The following is a 20,875-nucleotide window of genomic DNA, read 5'->3' on the forward strand; positions in this document are numbered from 1 at the left end:
ATTGGGTCCATGTGATATTTGTCATAAAGCAAAACAAACCAGAAATCCTTTTCCTCTTAATGAACATAAATCAAAGTTTTTTGGTGATCTTGTACACTTGGATGTCTGGGGACCTTATAGGGTTCCAAGTAAAGAAGGTTTTAAATATTTTTTAACCATTGTAGATGATTATACTAGAGCTGTTTGGACTTGTCTCATGAAAACCAAAACTGAAGTTTTTGATAATCTATATCATTTCATTCAACTTGTTAAAACTCAGTTTAATTCAAAGATTAAAGTTATTAGAAGTGATAATGGAAGTGAATTTGTTAATTCTAAAACATATTCTTTGTTCACTAATGAGGGAATACTTCATCAGACTTCTATGGCCTATACCCCTCAACAAAATGGTATTGCTGAAAGGAAACATAGACACCTTCTTAATGTTGCTAGGTCTCTTATGTTTCAGGGGGGAATTCCTTTATCTATGTGGAGTGAATGTATTCTTAACTACTACTTATATTATAAATAGAACTCCTTCTTCTATGTTACATGGCTTAACTCCTTATGAAAAATTGTTTCAGTTTGAACCTTCTTTAAAACATTTAAAAGTTTTTGGTTGTTTAAGTTTTGCAACTATTTTAAATAATGATAATAAGTTTAGTTCAAAATCTGAGAAATGTGTGTTTATTGGTTATGCAAATGCTAAAAAAGGCTATAAACTTTATAGTCTTGAAAGAAAAACTATTCTTTTTTCAAGAGATGTTAAGTTTTATGAGAATATTTTTCCTTTTAAAATGATTTCTGATAATTTTGATAAAAATGTAATTGGTTTAAATCAACTAGATTTTTTAAATTTGTTTGATAATGAGGATAATGTCATGTATCAAAATCCCAATGATGATGAAGGAGGAAAGAGACATTTTTCTACAAATGAAGGTAACCTTTCTGGTACTGGCAGTCCAAATGTTTCTACCACAGACACTACATCTAGTGGCAGTCCAAATGTAGCTACCAGAACAGAAGAGGCTGCAACATTTGTTAGAGATATAAATGATAATATAAATTCTGAGGGTACTTCTGATACTAATAATGATGGTCTAAGAAGATCAACTAGGCATATTACTCTTTCTAAAAGACTTGTAGATTATGAATTAGATGGAAAAATTAAATATCCTCTTAATAAAGTTGTTAATTATGCACATCTTAAACCTGACTTATTCTGTTTTGCTACAAGTCTAGATAAAAGTGTTGAACCAAAAACCTTTTTTGAAGCTGTCAAAGATCCAAATTGGGTAAATGCTATGAATGAAGAAATGAAAGCTTTAAATAGAAATAATACTTGGACTTTAACTAATTTACCTCATGATAGAGAACCAATAGGATGTAAATGGATTTTTAAGATTAAATATAAGGCAAATGGAGAAATAGAGAGGTATAAGGCAAGATTAGTTGCCAAAGGTTTTAATCAAAGGGCAGGTATAGATTTTGATGAGACTTTTTCACCTGTAGTTAAAATGGTAACTGTGAGATGTTTGTTAACTGTTGCTGTGAATAATAATTGGCCATTGTACCAATTAGATGTGAACAATGCCTTCTTATATGGTGATTTGTGTGAAGATGTTTATATGGATATTCCACAAGGATATTCAAATGGTAATAGTACTTTGGTATGCAAGTTAAATAAGTCTTTGTATGGTCTTAAGCATACACCTAGACAATGGAACTCTAAATTATCTAGTGCTTTACTTGAATGTGGATTTATTCAAAGTAAGTCTGATTATTCTTTGTTTACTAGAAAGAATGGTGATATATTTGTTGCAGTTTTGGTTTATGTGGATGATATTGTTGTCACAGGTAATTGTGTTAAGGAAATTGATCAAGTAAAATTATTCTTAAGTTCCAAATTTAAAATTAAGGATCTTGGAAAATTGAAGTATTTTTTAGGTATTGAAGTTTTAGAAACCAACAGTGGTATGTGTCTTTCTCAAAGAAAGTATTGTTTAGAACTATTAAATGATTTTGGTATGCTTGGTTGTAAACCAATGCATACTCCTCTTGAAATGAATAAAACTGTGAAACCTTTTACTAAAGATGGAAAGATGCTTGATAATATTACTGTTTATCAAAAGTTGATTGGGAAACTAATTTATTTGACACTAACCAGACCAGATATTAGTTATTTAGTACAATGTCTTTCTCAGTTCATGCATGCTCCTTCACAAGAACATTTTGATCTTGGTCTAAGGATTCTTAGATATCTAAAAAAGGCACCAGGTAAAGGTTTGCACATACAGAAAGGTAATAACACTTTACTTACTGCTTTTGTGGATTCAGATTGGGCTAGATGTGTTACTTCAAGAAAATCTATTACAGGTTTTTCTATTTATTTTAGCAATACTCTTGTATCATGGAATAGTAAAAAATAATCTACTGTTGCCAAGTCCTCAGCAAAAGCTAAATATAGAGCATTGGAAGCAGTAACTTGTGAGATTATATGGCTTAAACATTTGTTACTTGATCTTGGTATTAATTGTTCTATTCCTGTTGATGTGCACTATGACAGTAAGGCTGCTATACAAATAGCAGCAAACCCAGTGTTTCATGAAAAGACTAAGCATTTTGAAATTGATTTACATTTTGTGAGAGAAAAAATTTCTGCAGGTTTTTTGAATACTATTAAGATACAGTCTGAATTAAATGTAGCTGATATCTTTACAAAGAGTTTAGGCATAAATCAACATAATTTCTTATATGAAAAACTGGGAATGATAGATATGTTTAAGAATAAATCTGAGGGAGGATGTTAAAATACCAATATATTCTTAAACATGAGTCTTATTGCATGATTAGTATTTGTGCAGGTTATGACAAGTTGGAAAGCAGAAGGTCTAATTCTGCAATTATGAAAAGATAAAGTTGAGGTTAGATTATGTCAAAAGCAAGAGATGGAGGTAGAAGAAGAAATTATAGCCTGCTATATATAGAAGACGATGAGAGAGATTAGGGTTAATGACATATATTTTTCACACATTTTCTGGAGATTTTTTCTCATTCGATAGATATATATTCTGTATATGTATTGTATATCATTTTGATATACAATATTTTTTGATCAGATTTGTTTACTAATCATAATCTGTTTGATTAGTTCTTTTGTTCAAATATATCTTTAATTTGGTTGTAATAATACTAATAATAATAAATAATAATAATTCAATTTCTGGTAAAATTGTGATAATTTTTCATAATCTTTCACCAGGTTAAAAGGGGTATAGACTATTAGCGGCGACGTCGCCGCTAATAGTGTGGGCTCCCATGTTTATAATGGTAAATCTGGCAAAGAAATTAGTGGGGCCCCTGTCAATGTCAGAGTGGGCGACGTCGCCGCTAATGCCCTGATGGGGTTGACTTTTGCCTAGTGGTGTTACCGTGTGTGTATATATTTTAGTCTACACAAAACAAATACGGAGTATATAAGTTATTAGTCAATACGTAGATTGGCATGTAACCCATCATCAATCACAAATATATAAGTTATCACTTCCTTTTTCTTATAGCCAAGTGTTTTCTGCTGCAACCATTGTCATGTCGATGTATGAAACATGTGGCAATTGTTGAGTAGTTCTTCTGTTAATATGATTGATTGATTGACTTGCGTTTCATATACTCAATCAATGTTAGGTTTGATCTTACCCCTATCCACCATGTTGTGTACCTTACTAAGACAAAGTGACAAAATAATATTAGGTTTGTTTAAAAAGTTTCTATCAAGAACCTCCTTTAAACAATGATATAATTCTTTGGTTCAAAATCTCCTTAAATAAACATAGCTAAAAAATTGGCATGAAAACAATCACAAGGACACACCACAAGTCACGTATATATGAGTTTTTAAAGTCCCGCCGTCCACTTATAAACCAATAAAATAAAATCGATCTATTATATATTTCGAACGGATAATTCTTACGTTTATATTTCTTGGGGTTCTACAAACAATGTTTAACCCAAATAATATCGTATATAAAAGCTACATACGCATACATGCATCATGCATGAATGAATGACGATCATGTTTGGGGTATTTTTTATTTTAATTTTTTTTTTAATCAGGAAAAGACAAAATGTGAAGTTATAGACGATTATAGTATTTTAGTGAATTAACATTTGGAATGTTCGAACAAGGGACAACAATTAAAATAAACATTCAAAGGAAATAATTGAACCCTTAAAAACTGGGCAATTATTGGGTTTATTGTATCATATATATTTTAAAAATATAAAAAATTAAAATATTATAAACCCACGTCTTTTCCAAAATTATTGGGTTTTAATTTTTAACATTACAAAAACCAGAGAAACGATGGTACCCATAGATTCAACTTGGATTCCACCTTATATATAAAAAAGAAACTGATCAATATTCTTCCACCAAATTGTTTATTATAATAATTCAACTTTGACTTCTTCTTTTTTGTCAAAATTCAATAAAAATTAAGTGTTAGGAAGTTTGAAAAAGGATTATGTAAACATTTTTTTTCTAATTAATTACATATAATATAGTGTCATGAGGTTTTCAACGTTGTTACAACTGAATAGAATTATGTTGAAAGCCTTTCGAGGAACAATTTCTTTATTTTAGTGGGATGTATGATTGTCTACCGTCGGTCTAACTTTTCTATATAATGCTTTTCATGATATTGGATATTTTATCGTTGTTATTACTACAACTAAGTAAAAACAAAAAGTTAAAAGCTTAAGGACGCGTTTAATTGGAGAAAATGTTTTTAAGTTTTCCATTTTTAATTTTCTAGAAAATGAAAAGGTTTTTCATTTCTAAAAAACCCTTGAAATTTTGAAAACGCGTTCAAAATAAAAGATGGAGTTTTCATTTTTTCATTTTAGAAAACTAAAAAACATGTTCAAATTCACTTGTTTTCTAATTTTAGGTTTATATAAGGTTTAGAAAATAGAAAAGTGAAAACAAAAACTGAAAAAAACAGTTTTTCTAATTTTAGTGGAAAAGTTGGAAAAGAAAATTTTCATTTTCTAAGAAAACTTTTCTAAAAAATTACAATTTGAATGCGTTTCCTGTTTTCCATGTTTTCTTAGAATATGAAAATGGAAAACAAGAGAGTTTTCTTGAACTAAACGCACCCTAAGGTGTTACAATAGTCAACAATTTAAAAAGCTTCCATACTTCCAAAATTCCTTCAATAATTCGATTCTTTTTCTTGAAACGGAGTGAAAGTAATTTCAGTCGAATAGTAGCTTTAATCACCTCAATCAATTGTTGAGTAGATCGGTCTTGTTGCTTGAATAGCCATGAATTTCTTTTGTCAAACATAGCCTTTTCACGCTTAAAAAATGAAATAAAAGAATTCACAATCACATCCCAACTCACATAGTAGTAATTATCAAGCTCGACATAAGCACAAATCCCTATCCACGCGTGCATCACATATAAACACTCAAATAACAGATGATCATGGGAGTCAGGTTACAACTTAGACAAAGGACACATTGTGGGAATAGTCGAATTCTCATGAATATCTCAAGATCTTAGCAAATCTTGGGTCATGAGTTTACGTATAATGACTAGCCACAAATGAAAGCAAGTTTGGTATAGAATTTGTAAACCAAACAAACATGGATCCATGGTATCTCCAAACTCCTTGGTTGAATAGTTTCTCACACAGTAACAACAGGGAACTCGTGAAATTCAATTATGAAAATCCTAAAATAGTTTCTCACATATACAATATCTCTTCCAAAATTTTATTTTATTTTTTCAAAAGCATAAATATAATTACATTATCTTCTTGACTATTAAACTATATACGCAAGAATTACTTTAAAAATTTGTCCAGTGTTTCCAATTGAAAATATTCTTGTAATATTAGGCAAATATTATACTAATTATTAATGATTGTTAAATGGAGTAACTATATAATAATATAAGATTCCTTTTATGGTTTAGAAAAGAGTAATATATATTTCTTTTTTTTGAAAAGTAGTAATATATATATCCTATTTCTAATTATAAACATCCAATGGAAATTAACATACCAACCGCGCGTCTAAGTAGGAATTATGTCTTCGAAAGTTCCAATAAACAAACAAAATCTATGTTTAACTTTATTTGTGATCTTGGTTGTCATTTAAACTTGTTTATTGTTGTATTTTATTTTTATTTTTTTCATTGAAACAGTGGGCTTGCACTTGGTTTAGAATTTTATTTTTTTTATTCAGTTTTTTGATTAGGCTTATTTTGGCTTCTATAGTTCTATATGATTCTATGAAAGGAAAAAAATTCAAAAAATAACATGTGCATTAACAAAAAAAATTCTACGTCGCCAGATTTCTTCCAAATATGTAAAAGAGTAGCCCCGTTGACCGTTGTAAGTGATGATTTTCAACTCTCTCATAGTCCCATCTTCTTTCAACTATCCAATTAAATTACTTCATCTCACTTTTAATCCTTCAAACTTTTTTTCAACCTTTTTTAGTGGTATCATCACTCCCAACAATTTTTCTTCACATTTTAATAAATCATTCTTAACATTTATAAACTTTACATAACTAACCCTTTTTTAATTTGTATGTTTTATTAATAATAAAACATATTACATAATACTTAAAACACATTACATTTTAAAAGTAAAAAAAAAACATATATATATATATATAGTTAAACTTCATCGTACATAATAAAAACACACAATGCATAACTTAAAAAAAAAAACATAAATACTGAGGACGATCCTATAGTGACATACTTCCGATGTCCTGGTGAGCCTTTAGTTCGAGCCACCATTGGTCATGTTTCGGTCGTCTGACATCTTTGATGGTTTTGTCTTCACTGCAATTATCATAGAACGTTTCGGCCCAAGTGCATTCTTCTCCCAACGTGTGACCGACATCAAAAAATCATTGATTACAGGCTTGACCCTCTTAATCTCTTTCTACATAAAGTAGACATATTGGCCTTCATGCTTCGAAAGGTCACGACCTGACGCCTGTATTTCCTTTAACATCACCTCGCAACGACGCATTTTCTACCGCAAACCCTCCATAATCCCAGAGATTTATGTTTGAAGGAGGGTGTCTTCTTTAATATCAGCCATGATTAGTGCCTTCATCTCTTCCACAGTCACACGAGGTCGGTGAACGGTGTTTGATAATTAGGCCATTTGATTGTAAAGAATGAAATTCAAATTTGATTGTAAAATGAAATTTTGAGAAGAATTTGGATGTTTTGGAATGGTGTTTATATAGTGAAATCAATGTTAGCCGTTTGAGGGATAAAGTGGTAAATTATTTGAATTTTTGGTCGTTTGAGGGACTAAATATGTAAATAATTTGAAATTTGAACATTAGAGGGACTAGTTTTGCAAATAAATTCAAATTTGAATGTTGGGGAGTGTTGTCCATTTTATCTATATATTGTCTTCATAATGGAACATTTCTACCCCCAAAAAACAAACATTTCAGCGCAAATATATACTTTATCTATATAAATTTCAATTGTCCAAAATGCTTCTTCATCAAATATCACTTTCCCAAAACCACCTTTGACTGTCGATCAGGTGGAGAACAGTATGGTGGCTGATATCCTAGACCATGTAATGTTTAGAGAGGAACTGCAGTCCATAAGCTAAGTGAGAAAAGGAAATGGTGTCGAGAACAAATTTCTATTTTACACGCAAGGGAATGTTCTGAGCTAGAGTTTCAATATATAAATTATTTGCAATTGAAGATCAACAATCTCCATAATGCAATTGAATAGCTTGATAGTGTGGATTTCGCATTGAGGAACTGGAACATATCGGCGCAACGACAATATGAGATGGTTTAAGTACTTTGTAATGTCTTTTAATTTATAAGTAGTCTTATTTCGTTTATGATGGTTTAAGTAGTTTTAATTTCTAGTCGTTGTAATTTTTTTATAAATAAAATGGTATTTTAGGAATTAATATATTATTTTAGGTATTTTAAGAGTTAATATATTGTTTAGGAATTAATAAATTACTATATAAGTTTCGGCCGCTTTACACATTTGGTCTCTGGCGCTTCAATTGTTACACCGGGAGTCCCTTAACGACTATATTTAGGTTTCAAACTTTTACACTTTCAGCCCCTCCTTCCCCAACCCTCCTCCGAGTTCCATTCTCGCTGCACCATCTTGCCCTTGAGCTTGCATGAGTGACGGTCGGATCTTGCTCATCTCCCTCTCAACCCTCTCCTCTACTCCCTTCACCCTAATTAATTTGTAACTTGTAAGGCAAAGACATTTTAAAGAACATGGAATTAATTGATAACATAGAAATCTTACAGGTAACTAGCATGTTATTCAAGGGTCAAAATTTAATCAATAATATATATATATATATATAGGGTGACTATCAAATGAGAACCAAATTAAAATTTAAACATTTAAAAACTACATTTTGATGCATTAAAAGTCCATAAAACAGACATAAGCATAACTAATTATCATTATTTAAGTATTTAACAACACATTGATCTGTCAAAATCAAAAAAATCACGTTTTTTGTTGGATGCATCATTCGATGAACATGCATTCAAGATGGATGCACAAAACAAAAAAACGTAATTTTTTTTATTTTGACGAATCAATGTGTTGTTAAACACTTAAATAATGATAATTAGTTATGCACTATGTTAGTTTTATGTACTTTTAATGCATCAAAATGATATTTTTAAGTGTTTTCACCGTTTTTATTTTAAAAGTGTTCTTACTAAAATGTTACCCTAATTATCATTATTTAAGTGTTTAACAACTTATATTAAAAAATTAAAAAACACATTCTAAAAGTTCTATACATTTTGTATATTTGTATGTACCACACTTTGAATAAGTAAGACATAACAGACAACTGCTACGATAAGAAAACAAAATTGGCCACTTCGGAATCCACCTCGATATATGATATATGCATTGTATCAAGACCCGTTGTAGCTCTTGAAATATATTTATATAAATAAAGAGAAAAGGGAATATAAGGTTGTCCGTCACTTAAGTTTAGATGTGGAACCCCTCACATACTAATATATTTTTATTTTTTGTTTAATGAATAAATGTATGAGCCCCATGATTTTTATGGATTAAAAAAACAATACGTAAATATTTTACACATAAGTTTAGATACCCGACAACCTTATATTCTCATCCCATGAATAAAATATAATACTCACTTTCTATTGATATCACATATATCTTCTACAATAATGTAAATGTAAATAAACATATATACAGTTGTGAATCCAAAAAAAATTATTTGACGTTGGCATTATGTAAGAGAAGTGATAATAAAAATGGATAAGACAACAATTCAAAATAAGTTCGGATCATTTATGTTTAGTTTTGCATTACTTTTCATTGAATTATGAGGAAAATTACTATTATAAATTCAAATATAGTACGCAGAGGTGCACAAGAACGAGCACAACTTCACTCAGAACTTGTGACAAAGACTTGGTTGTTTCACTTAGTTACACAAAACTGATAATTACTAGTGAAAGGACTGGACTTAATAACTGAAAAACACGACTCATTTTTTTTTTTATAATACCCCACTGCGCCGCAGTGGGTTGAGCATTCCCCACTGCGCCGCAGTGGGAAATCTCGGACTTGAGACTGGAAAAGCCCCATTGCGCCGCAGTGGGAAGAAAACCATTTTTGGCCGTGGGTTGCCACTGCGTGATCGATATCGTTGGACCGATCAAAATTAAAACTAAATACCACTAATTAGCTAGGGCAAGTAGAGTATCATATCCACAGGGAATCAAGGGAAAGTGTTAAACAAGTTACAAGAATTAATTAAACTAGACATAAACTTAAAACGATTTGATTGATTGATTTGATTAACAACTAAATTTGATTACAAACTTAACACAATAATGCAATTAAATAAAGGGGATCATTCTCATGCTTCAAATTATGTTTTCAAAAGTATAACCTAACTTATGTTCGTTGGAAATCACATAGACATGATTCGTTATAAGCTTGGATTGAATGAACGTTAAGAACTAAATTAATCGATTGTGATGATTCACGATAACGAAAACCAAAGAATTGACACAACTAGATTTTCTATTCATTAACAAAATTACAAGTTCATAAGAGATTCTTCCAATAATAATTGATTAACAAGAATTTGAAATCAAAAGATAGATGGAATTCATTCAAGTCATAAACTAGTAATCATTCAAACAATCCAAACAACATTAGATGTTAAAAGACAATTAAGAATTAAACATCTAATCCAACTTGAACATAATAAAGATTAAATACAATTGTCTTACATAATTGTTCACATGAGAATGATCAAAAGAGAATTAGCCTATAATCTTCATCATTGATAGCATCATTGATTCTTTAATTAGGGCTTGAATCTCCATGGAATTGTGATTTGATGATGATCTTGGGGTGTTGTGTGTGTTAGAAAACTGCCCAGGGATGAGAAAAAATGAAATGGTAACCTCCAAAGTCGTCCATGAGGGAATTATAAACTGAAAAGTAATTAAATCCCTAATTTTCGGATTTTTAGTGCAGCTAGAGCCGTCCCAGACGGTCACCAGGGCGTCCCATACTGCCTCCCAGAAATGGCGATTTTCCATATTTTTGCTTTGACACTTTCTTGACTTGATTTTCGACTTTGCTTGACTTCTTAATGATCCATTTAACTTCAATTTGTCACAAATAACCTGAAACACTTAAATAAACATAAACAAGCCCTAATCGTCTATTAATCTTCACAAAAACTTGTTATTTTCATATCTTAAGATTAGACTAATTAGGTGTTCATCACTGTGCCGCAGTGAGCATCAGTTCAGCAACCCTAAACCATTTCAACACTTAAACAAACTTGCAACCTTCACAATTCAACATGAATTTCATAAAACACATTTCAAAGATTACCAAGAACAACATAGACACATTTTAAACATATTTAGAACATCAACTTGTTTCAAAACCTATGAACACCATCAATGGGTCATTTACCCATTTTGACGTTATTTTCGTCCAAAATGCAACTTCACAATTTGCTAAAACTTTACACTTGATCACTTACACAATTTTAACAAAAGCATGACTAACAAATCAAAATGTACCAAGAGCCATGAGGAGGGGGATTTTTAAGCCTCTACACCAAAAGAGTGTCATTCGACTAAGAATGACCTATTACCTTCAAAGTCTTGCAAAAGTCAGTTCAAGCTCTAATCAGTAATCAGTTCTTTCAATTCAATCACACTAACATGTAACCTATAAGCAAAGGCTTAGTGAATATATTTGCATACATTTACGGATATGAAAGAGGGCAAAGTGCAATACATGTAACCTATGACACCGTCATGCCACATTTACATGCTCACCTTGCACGCTAACAACACATGTATGGATCCATATAAACAACATAATCATGATCATCTATTGGGGTTCTTAGGCCACCGGAGGTTCTTAGGCCTTAACAGATCAACTATCGGGGTTCTTAGGCCCCGGAGATTCTTAGGCTTCATAAACACTATGCCCCACATGGGCTAATGCCGCATCAATTACCACACATGGATAAATAAACTTCAACATGATGTGGTCAACACCACACATGGACAAAAGGCTTCAACATGATGTGGTCAATTGATCCAACATATACATAAATGTATGCAAATATATTCACCTTCTCCGCAACTTGGAAAAATAAAGCTAAACAATAATGCACAACAAGCTTCAACCTATGGTCATATCATAAAAATGCATAAGCTTACATTCACAACTTGACTAGCTCAACCTAACCATTCTCAATCACTAGTCTTTTCTAAACCCAAAACCCAACCCATTTGTCATTGAGTTACTTTCACCATTAACAACATTAGGTAGTTCATCCTACCTTTTTCATCAACAATTCAATAACTAGCAAAAAATCATCTTTTCTTACAAACTCAAATTATCACTTTGAACTTATAAATTTCATAATCAAACACATCATGTAACTCAATGACAACTAGGTTAACTAAGGAATTGGGGGAAATTAATCCATAATTCATTTTCTAGCAAAACCCCTAATTTGATTCATCCATGAACCATAATTTCTCAATAACAAATAAAATAATGAAATAGAAATCAATACCTCACTATGGAAGATAAAGCTTAGGGTGTTCAATTTACAAATTCACCTCCTTTTTCCTCTTAAATTTTCGGCCACCTCACCACAGCTCACAAACCCTAACTTCCCAATTTCTTATATGATTGGAGATGATTAAAGGTATTGTTCTTGGATAAATTACTAGGAATTGTTTGATCGCATGAAGAGTTTAAAGTTGATCTTTGAAAATGATAATGGAAGGTTTGAGAATATTGGGATTTGAGTGAGTGGAATAATGACTCAAAAGAAAAGGGAGGGCTGACACTCTTTGGAGATGCCACGACCCACATCAAATTTTTATGGGTGATATACTCGTTATCCGCCAAAGTTCCAACTAAATTAACCCCATATCTAAAAATAAAATACTAGAAACTTAATTTAATGTCAAAACTATAAAAATGAGTTACTTTCTTTAACTTAAAATATTTGGGGTGTTACAACTAATATCATATTAGAATAGAAATATTATTCAAATTTTAAATATAAAGATAACATGTTTAATGAATATATTATATATAATCTAATAAAACTAGAAAATATAAAAAAAATAATGGTTCATGGACAAGATTGAGGAGGGGACCCCCTAATTCTATATTATAAATGTAAATTGTTAAAACTGGTAAATATGTAAGATTTTTTCTGTTCAAGTTATTTAAAAATAATGAGGATTTACTGTCATATGTATAAACTTAAAGGCTTACAAACAACATTTTCATGCTTGTCGTTGAAGATATGTAACGAAAACAGTTTGCACACGCTTTTTATTTTTTAATCTTCTTTAGTATTTTTAAATATAAATTTGGGTTAAAAATATTCCACAAAATTATAACCGGCGTGAATAGGAACAAATCGGGTGTATGTGGACAGGCTTCACTACATGAATTGATGAATATGATTATATGAAGGCTAGAGCTAGACGGAATCATCGGCATGATGCATGAGGTGGAGTGTGCTCACTTATGAAATTTTTATATATATATATTTTTTAATTTTAATAACGTATTTAAAATTGTGAGTGGCTACAAATTCATTAAATTGAGAATCTACATAGTTTAATTAGGCCATGTTATCGTAACCGAGACTAAAAATAAACAATGATGATGATGATTTGGCAAATAAAAAAAACTAAATTATTGTGCCTATCACTATCACCTATATGAATTTTAATATCCAGCGCCACTTATACTTTGGAATCTACTGATTGCTTATATATTTAAGCTTATATATTTCACCTATCACCTTCACTTATTATTTATTTATATTTCAGCCTCTCAATAAAATATTATAATAAATTCTTCCTTATCCAAAACAAAATATAAATGTTATATTATTATAATAATAAAGAGTTTGACGTTTACGTACACGGTACACTACTTAAATTGGTATTTGCAATATTGCATCATAACTCATAAGATTTCAACCTAAAGAAAAACATATGGTGCAAATAATACATAATTACTTTAATGTTATACATGTAAAGTTTTATTAATACATACAAGAGTTGGATATATAATTATACGCTGCCATGTGTACTTACCAAAAACTTGTCAATTTTTATAAAAAAAATAGCCAAAAGTGATGATGCAATAGCCAAAGACTTGCCAATTTGTCAATTTTTGTTTTCCATGTTCTACCAATTTTTATATCTATTTTAATTTATTAAAAAAATGGACACTCTCTGATGCTTCTCATACTCCCAACGTCTATTTTAATTGGCAATACTTTCGAATTAACTTGTCGATGCTTGGTGCCAAAAAGAGCTGACGGAGGGGTGTAGTGGAGCCGACATGCCGCTACTTGCTGATAAAACTTGCTGACTACACCTGTGCCCCTTATATATATTACTGTACTATCTAAAAATTTCCCATTCCACTATAAGACAAAATGTTGAAAATGTCTTAATATGCAAACTATTCTTTATGAACGAGCATGGTACCCGCGCCATGCAGCGGCAGTAACGGCGATGACGGTTTAGTGGTGTAGGTGACGGATGATGATGACATCGATAATTAGTGTCGGGTAATGTAAGTTAATGTAAAGATAATAAAGTTTCATTTTTTTTGTAAGGGTAATTTTGAAACTTCAGGGATAAGGTGTGTGAATATAATGTAAATGTTGAGGGTATTTTAGGAAGGAAAAATATGCTTAAATCTTAATTCCAATACCCTTTATAAGGGATTATAGATTAGTTAATTCTCTCTATATTTTTAACTAACTTAAATACATAAAATTTAATACTCTTAAATAATTTATAACATAAATCCATTAACTTCTAAAATAACTACATTACCCTTTTTACATTAATTACTTTTACAATATTAACCACATCGTCATTATCTGTCACGCCACCACCACTGCCAACCATCGTTGTCGTCGTCACCGCCGTCGCATTGCAGATAAAATGCTATTTATCATTCATGTTTGTAGGAATTGGCTCGACCAAATTATGAAGATCGCCGCATCCTAATGTATAATGGCCCCTCAAGTTAGCCAATGAACACACCAACTTCACTACAATCCATGAGGACACAATCGACATTGGACCATATCTGGCAGTTGCTAGTTAGTAGTCAATTGGATTGGCAATGTGGCATTATTAGTAACCACCCATGTCTGAGCCTGTACGCCATGTGACTTCTAGTTCAAAAAGCTTGCACTCAAACTCTACAATGTGTTCTTGAGTTTATTTTGGAAAGGAAAAGAAAAGAATTTAAAGGATGTTATAAGTTTTTGTGTTTTTGAGTTTTTTTAAGAAAGGAATGAGAGTGAAATGAAATGAAATGGATGAAAGATTTTAATAAATTTAGTTTAAAATCAATCATCCTACTTTTGGGGTGATTTGAAAGGATGGAAGTGGAGCCCTTTCATTTCTAATCACTTATCTTTTTTTCTTTTCCTTTCTTCTATATTCAAACTCAAGAACACATTGCTAATGTTACATAACTCAGCTAGCATGTCAAACTTTTGACCGAGATCGGTGGAGGTTTGAAACTATTTTGATTTTTTGATGTAAGTGTAAATTATATGAGTCCCGAGTAACAAGAAGCAGGGTTCAACCTGTATAAAATATTGCTCGAATTCAATCTACCACATTATCATTAGGGTGTTTGAACTCGACCTATTATTACTCACTCATTCAATCAAGAGAGGAAAAAATTATCAAGTTAACGATATAAGTTCTTATCAAAATTTAAATAAGAGGTAAAGAAAAAGGGGGCAAAAGTAAAGTAACTGGAAGTAGGAGGAGGCGATGACGTAATTGGTTACGGTGGTACAATAAGGTGACCCCACCATGTGCATATCCTGGCTACAAAGGGACCAAAACCTTTCGTCCTCCATCAACCGCCCCAGTTACGGTTTCGTACACATTCCACCTGTCACTCTCCTCCCCCACACACACTAGAAGACACTACTCTTTTTCCAATTTCTATCAAACTTTTCTTCACCAAATAATAGTATTTGCACATTGTTTAGACAAGGGGTGTATATACTTTCTTAAAAACTCACTTTTTAAGCCCGTTATGAGATCTGTTATTTCAAATTTGATATTGATGAGATCAATCTGCGTCCATTACTTTTAATATTGTCATGTTGTGAAGTCTATATAAAGACTAATTGATGAATACAAGGTATTGTAGTTTGACATGTATTCTAATAACAAAATATGGAAACTCTTGGAACTAAAATCGAAGTTGAATATTTCAACAAATATAAATTCAAGAAGAAACTGCTAATTTTCAACATGGTATACTTGGCATTTATTATTCTAAACATTTTTTAAATGGAAAGTTCAATTTTAGGTAATATGAGCTTAAAAAGTTTACAAGTAACTTATAAAGAAAATGCTTAGACTGAAAGGAGTGGTGTCAATTTTGGCCGATTCTCGCCTCAAGTCACCATAAGTCGCTCCCCACACCACCCCCTTGCCCGACTTGTGTTTTGCCTGACCTCCACAGCTCGCCCCTTTGTGCTCCAAAATCAGTCAAAATCGCCCTGAACCCTACCCCCCCGGCCGACTTCTCCTAAATCCACTCATTTTTACCTTTTTTACATACAACACTTCCCTACCCCACATGTCATATAACACAAGTCGCCCACTCTTTAAATTCCAACTATTTCTACATTTTTTAATGGACAACTCTTCTTACACCACATAATACATGACGCAAGTCGCCCCTCGTTCTCTTTTTTCTCACTCCTCTTAGTCTTAGTAACTGATTGTAAAACTTTTTTTTTTCTTTATTTCATCCCGGTCGACAAAACAGTTAAACTTTAGCAAACATGTCCCTTCGATTATGCTAAACATTACTTAAAATAATTTTCTTCAAACAAAATCTGCTAACATAGAAATATACATAAACTAAAACTCTAATATAAAAAAATAAAATATCTTCATTTAGCATATATATTATTATTTTTCTCGGACAAACCAAACAAAATAATCGACATAGATTAGCTGGAAAAGAAAAAACGACTAAAACCAATCCTATTTTTAACACGACACAAAAAGTACAATATCCAAAGCAACATATACATACAAAATAATTATTAAAATTATAATCAAACTAAAAAAACTCCTGTTTTTTCCAACTTCCAGAATCCGAATATTCGCATCCATAAACAAGAATCAGGGAGTTAGTTGGTTTATAAAACCCCCTCAATCACACCTTCCATCACTCTGTAACAACCAAAAAAACACAACCACCACCTTCCTTAATATGAACGGAGGCTCCCTAAATAACGACTATCAAATTACCGACGAGATCGGCCGCGGCCGCTTTGGAATCGTCTACCGCTGTTACTCCACCCTTTCCGGCGACTCTTTCGCCTGTAAATCTATCGATAAACGCCTACTTACCGATCCAACTGACCGTGAATGTCTTCAAAAAGAACCTAAAATCCTTCATATCCTCGGTGGAAACCCTAACATCGTTCAGATCCATCGGTTATATGAAGACGAGGATTATCTGCATATGATTATTGATTTATGTGACACGCCGGACCTTTTTGATCGGATTTCGAAACGCGGCGGAACGTTTTCGGAAACGGAATCGGCGGCGGTTTTCTTGCCGTTGATGTTGTCAATCAGTTATTGTCACCGGTTAGGTATAGCACATCGTGATATTAAGCCGGATAATGTTTTGTTTGATTCTAGAGGTAATTTGAAGCTAGCTGATTTCGGATCTGCGGAGTGGTTTGCGATGAATGATCGCCGGACGATGACCGGAGTTGTAGGTACGCCGTATTATGTTGCTCCGGAGGTTTTGTCTGGTAGAGAGTATAATGAGAAAGTTGATGTTTGGAGTGCTGGTGTAATTCTGTATATAATGCTTGCCGGAGTTCCTCCGTTTTACGGCGATTCACCGGAGGAAACTTTTGAAGCTGTTTTAAGAGGAAACTTACGGTTTCCGACTAGACTTTTCAGATCTGTTTCGCCAGAAGCCAAGGATCTGTTGAGGAAAATGTTATGTAAAGATGTTTCTAGAAGATTATCTGCTGAACAAGTCCTGAGTAAGTTCTAGTTTTTTTCTTTTTTATGTATGTATATATGTATATAATTTCGTTTATATATATTATTATGTTATAAATTCAAAAATTAATAGGTGAATATTGTATTGTATATGCAGGGCACCCCTGGGTAGTAAGTGGAGGTGAAACAAGGACAATGGCAGATTTGACTTAATTGGAAGGCTTAATTCCAGTTATGAAATCAACAAATAAGTTTTTTCATCTGTTGATTTTAGTCCTATGAAGGTGATGAGTCAACAGAAGAAAGATAGAGAATGAAAGTTCAATGAATCTTTTTCAAGTTGAGGAGATATATATATATGTTTAATATCATATATGAAAGATGGTGATTGTTCTACTACTTCATCCACTGTACTACTGGTTATATGGAGAAGAAATGAATCAATCTACCAATCAAGTTTTGTAAATAGAGAGATTAGTTTTAGCTAAATGATGATGATAAATAAAAAAGTGTTGGGTGTAAATGTTAATGACAGAGAGATGGCTGCTTGCTTTCTTTATCATCCTCTGTATTTCCTTCCTTCATCTAATGTGATGTTTTCACTTTTTCTCTTGTTGCTTTTGAGTTTGAATGATAATAGAGTTCAAGTTTCTATCAACAACTTGCTTTTTGAAATTGTGATGCGATCATTTGTTAATGGCAAATTGACAATTGTCTTTGTAATTTTGGATGCTTCACAAATCTGAATATAATGGATTTGTATTTGAAAATTCAAAAGATTTGTCTTTTACGCTTTAGGGATTGAAGGAGAATGATTGATGGCATTAGTTGGATAGAATTGTTAATTGTGAGGTTTCAGGTTCAAGTTGAAGCTACAATTATTCAGTGAGGCTTCAAGTTGAAATTACAATATATTTGAGTTCCCTTTGCAAAACGATTTAAATATTAACTTATAAATCCTATAAACCTTTCTGAAAAAATTATCGATGTGATGAGTTTATTCCATTTAATTTCTTTTATAATTTTCCCTCTTGGTTTTTTACATATAAACATCTTATATTTTGAAGGATTTTTAAAATTAAGATGATTAATTATTGCCTAAAAGAAATGATTAATTTCTTAAATATTTATAAAAAACTATCCTTAACATGTTAAAACATGGTTCATGAAACATAAGTAATGAAATTAAACCATAATTTGTCATAGACTTTCATTGCTTCTTCCATACACAATGAAAAATGATCCTCTAAAGTTATGATAACCTTATAGGTAAAGTTGAGAGGATCACAACCTTTGGATTAATATCAAAGATTAACATTCAAAAATCAAGTTTGAACCCAAAAATTAGGATCCTCTCAACTTTATCTATAAAGTTGTCATAACTTTAAAGGATCCTAATCCTATTCGAATGTGTAAAAAACAAATAATAAACTGGGACATTGTAAACTCATACCATAACTAATAATGTCATTGTAACCGGATATATGAAAAAGTAACAAATGGTAATTACTTTGTTATTTCTTTTTCATTCTTTCATTTTTTTTAAAAGCATAACGGAAAAATGGCTAACATTCTTTGAGTCTTGGCAATGCCCTAAAGGGTTTGCTCTCCCATATGTAGATGGGTATAGCATTGCTTAGGTTCTTTCACCACATTTGCATGTGACAAGATTTAAACCGATAACCCTATAAAAAAAAACTACAAAGTTAAAAACTCCCTAATCATTAGGCTATCATGTTTCATCTTAATAAAGATTCCTCTAGCTGTACCTCCATTTGTTTAAGAATATTCAATCCTACCATTGAAGCATTTATTTATATATAGAAATGATTATTTTTTATAAATCAATAATTTAAAAATCTTTTTAATTATAAGATGATAACAAATGAAAAATTAAAAATAAAATAAAATCCACATTTTTAAGCTAATTTTTTAAAAAATTAATCATTTATTATTATTCAAAACAATGACTAATCTATGTTATACCGCAAAAGAAATCAATACACACCTAATTGTAGCAAAATAAAATTTCCACTCGGTTTAATTTTTCAAAAACGGGAACAATTTCTTATAAAAGTCTTAATTTTTTTTCTTGTAAGTTGATTAAATTATACAATAAGCTATAGAAATGATAAGATTTGAAAGATCAGACAAATTATCTATCATTTTCTTTTAATCGATATATTATATTATCTTAAACTTTAAGAGACTGATCTCTATTATTCTTTTTTTTCCCTATATATTATATTATTTTTTTTAGAATACAACATATATATATTATGGTTTTAGGTAAAATAAAACAAGTATTAAAGTAAAACAAATAAAACAATAGGTTTTTTCTTCAGTGATAATCACCGTGCATCATGAATATCATCGTACATCAATTGTTCCGTAAATCTTCGTGCATCAATTTAACCATGATCTAATGGTCAATATCTTGTTTTATTTGTTTTACTTAAATACTTAGTTTTACATTATCCAACCTCTATATATTGTATTATATTATATTATATTATATAGAATATATAGAAAAAGTATTATAATCTCTCCTTAAATGAGTCCACATGCACATGTTCTCCTTCCAAGTTGAAACATATACGTGGAGAATACAATAAGCTTAAAATGCCAAATGGAAACGAATCATCTAACTAAACTTTCAACCGCCCTTCTATATAATACTCTTACTCTTAAAATAATATACGAGTAATATATATACATAAAATACAATTAATTCTCTGCAGTAGAGCTGTAGAGGCATGTATTATGTGTTTTTAAATTAAGATTAAGATATAGTAATACAATTGACCGTCCGAAAAAAGAAAAGAGGTTTAGTAATGTAATATTGTAATATAATCATGCGTATATTTGTTAACCGCATAATTTACTCAGATATAAATTGGCCAGCCAAGAACTCCCATTAAAACATTGTTTATTTCATTCTATCAAGCAAGTTATACTTTCAAATGAAGTAAAATGTGGAACTAAAACAAGTCTTTAGTTACAGTTTGTGTTATCACAATTCACGAAGAACCTAAAATTTGCAAGTCAATTATATTTTGTATGATTTTTCTATATTAGTGAACTTTCATTGTTCACAAATTTGTTTCGTCAAACTTAGTAAAAACTTATATATTAAAGCTACAATTTTTATTGTAAGATATCATCACATATTGACATAATCACATTCTAACGTAAAACGGATAAGAAAAGAAAGAAGAGATTAACAATCAGCCCTGTTAAGCTCACATTTGTTTGCCAT

At 31.1% G+C, this 20,875-nt stretch overlaps 1 protein-coding gene across 1 annotated transcript; it reads left to right on the top strand.

Annotated features, from left to right (window-relative positions):
* The first annotated feature begins 16,808 nt into the window (after positions 1-16,808).
* LOC122603232 (phosphoenolpyruvate carboxylase kinase 2-like) lies at positions 16,809-18,274 on the top strand. Its single transcript, XM_043775890.1, has 2 exons — positions 16,809-17,657; positions 17,774-18,274. The coding sequence occupies exons 1-2, from the start codon at positions 16,865-16,867 to the stop codon at positions 17,827-17,829; spliced, it is 849 nt and encodes a 282-aa protein (XP_043631825.1). The 5' UTR covers positions 16,809-16,864; the 3' UTR covers positions 17,830-18,274.
* The last annotated feature ends 2,601 nt before the right edge of the window (positions 18,275-20,875 follow it).

Source organism: Erigeron canadensis, chromosome 6 (genome assembly GCF_010389155.1).
Source record: "Erigeron canadensis isolate Cc75 chromosome 6, C_canadensis_v1, whole genome shotgun sequence".
NCBI lineage: Eukaryota > Viridiplantae > Streptophyta > Magnoliopsida > Asterales > Asteraceae > Erigeron > Erigeron canadensis.

Bases quoted from the DNA above. Each gene is read 5' to 3' on its own strand.
- LOC122603232 (XM_043775890.1), top strand. From the start codon at position 16,865: ATGAACGGAGGCTCCCTAAATAACGACTATCAAATTACCGACGAGATC. The intron at 17,658-17,773 runs GTAAGTTCTAGT...TTGTATATGCAG, and splicing joins ATCTGCTGAACAAGTCCTGA to GGCACCCCTGGGTAGTAAGT.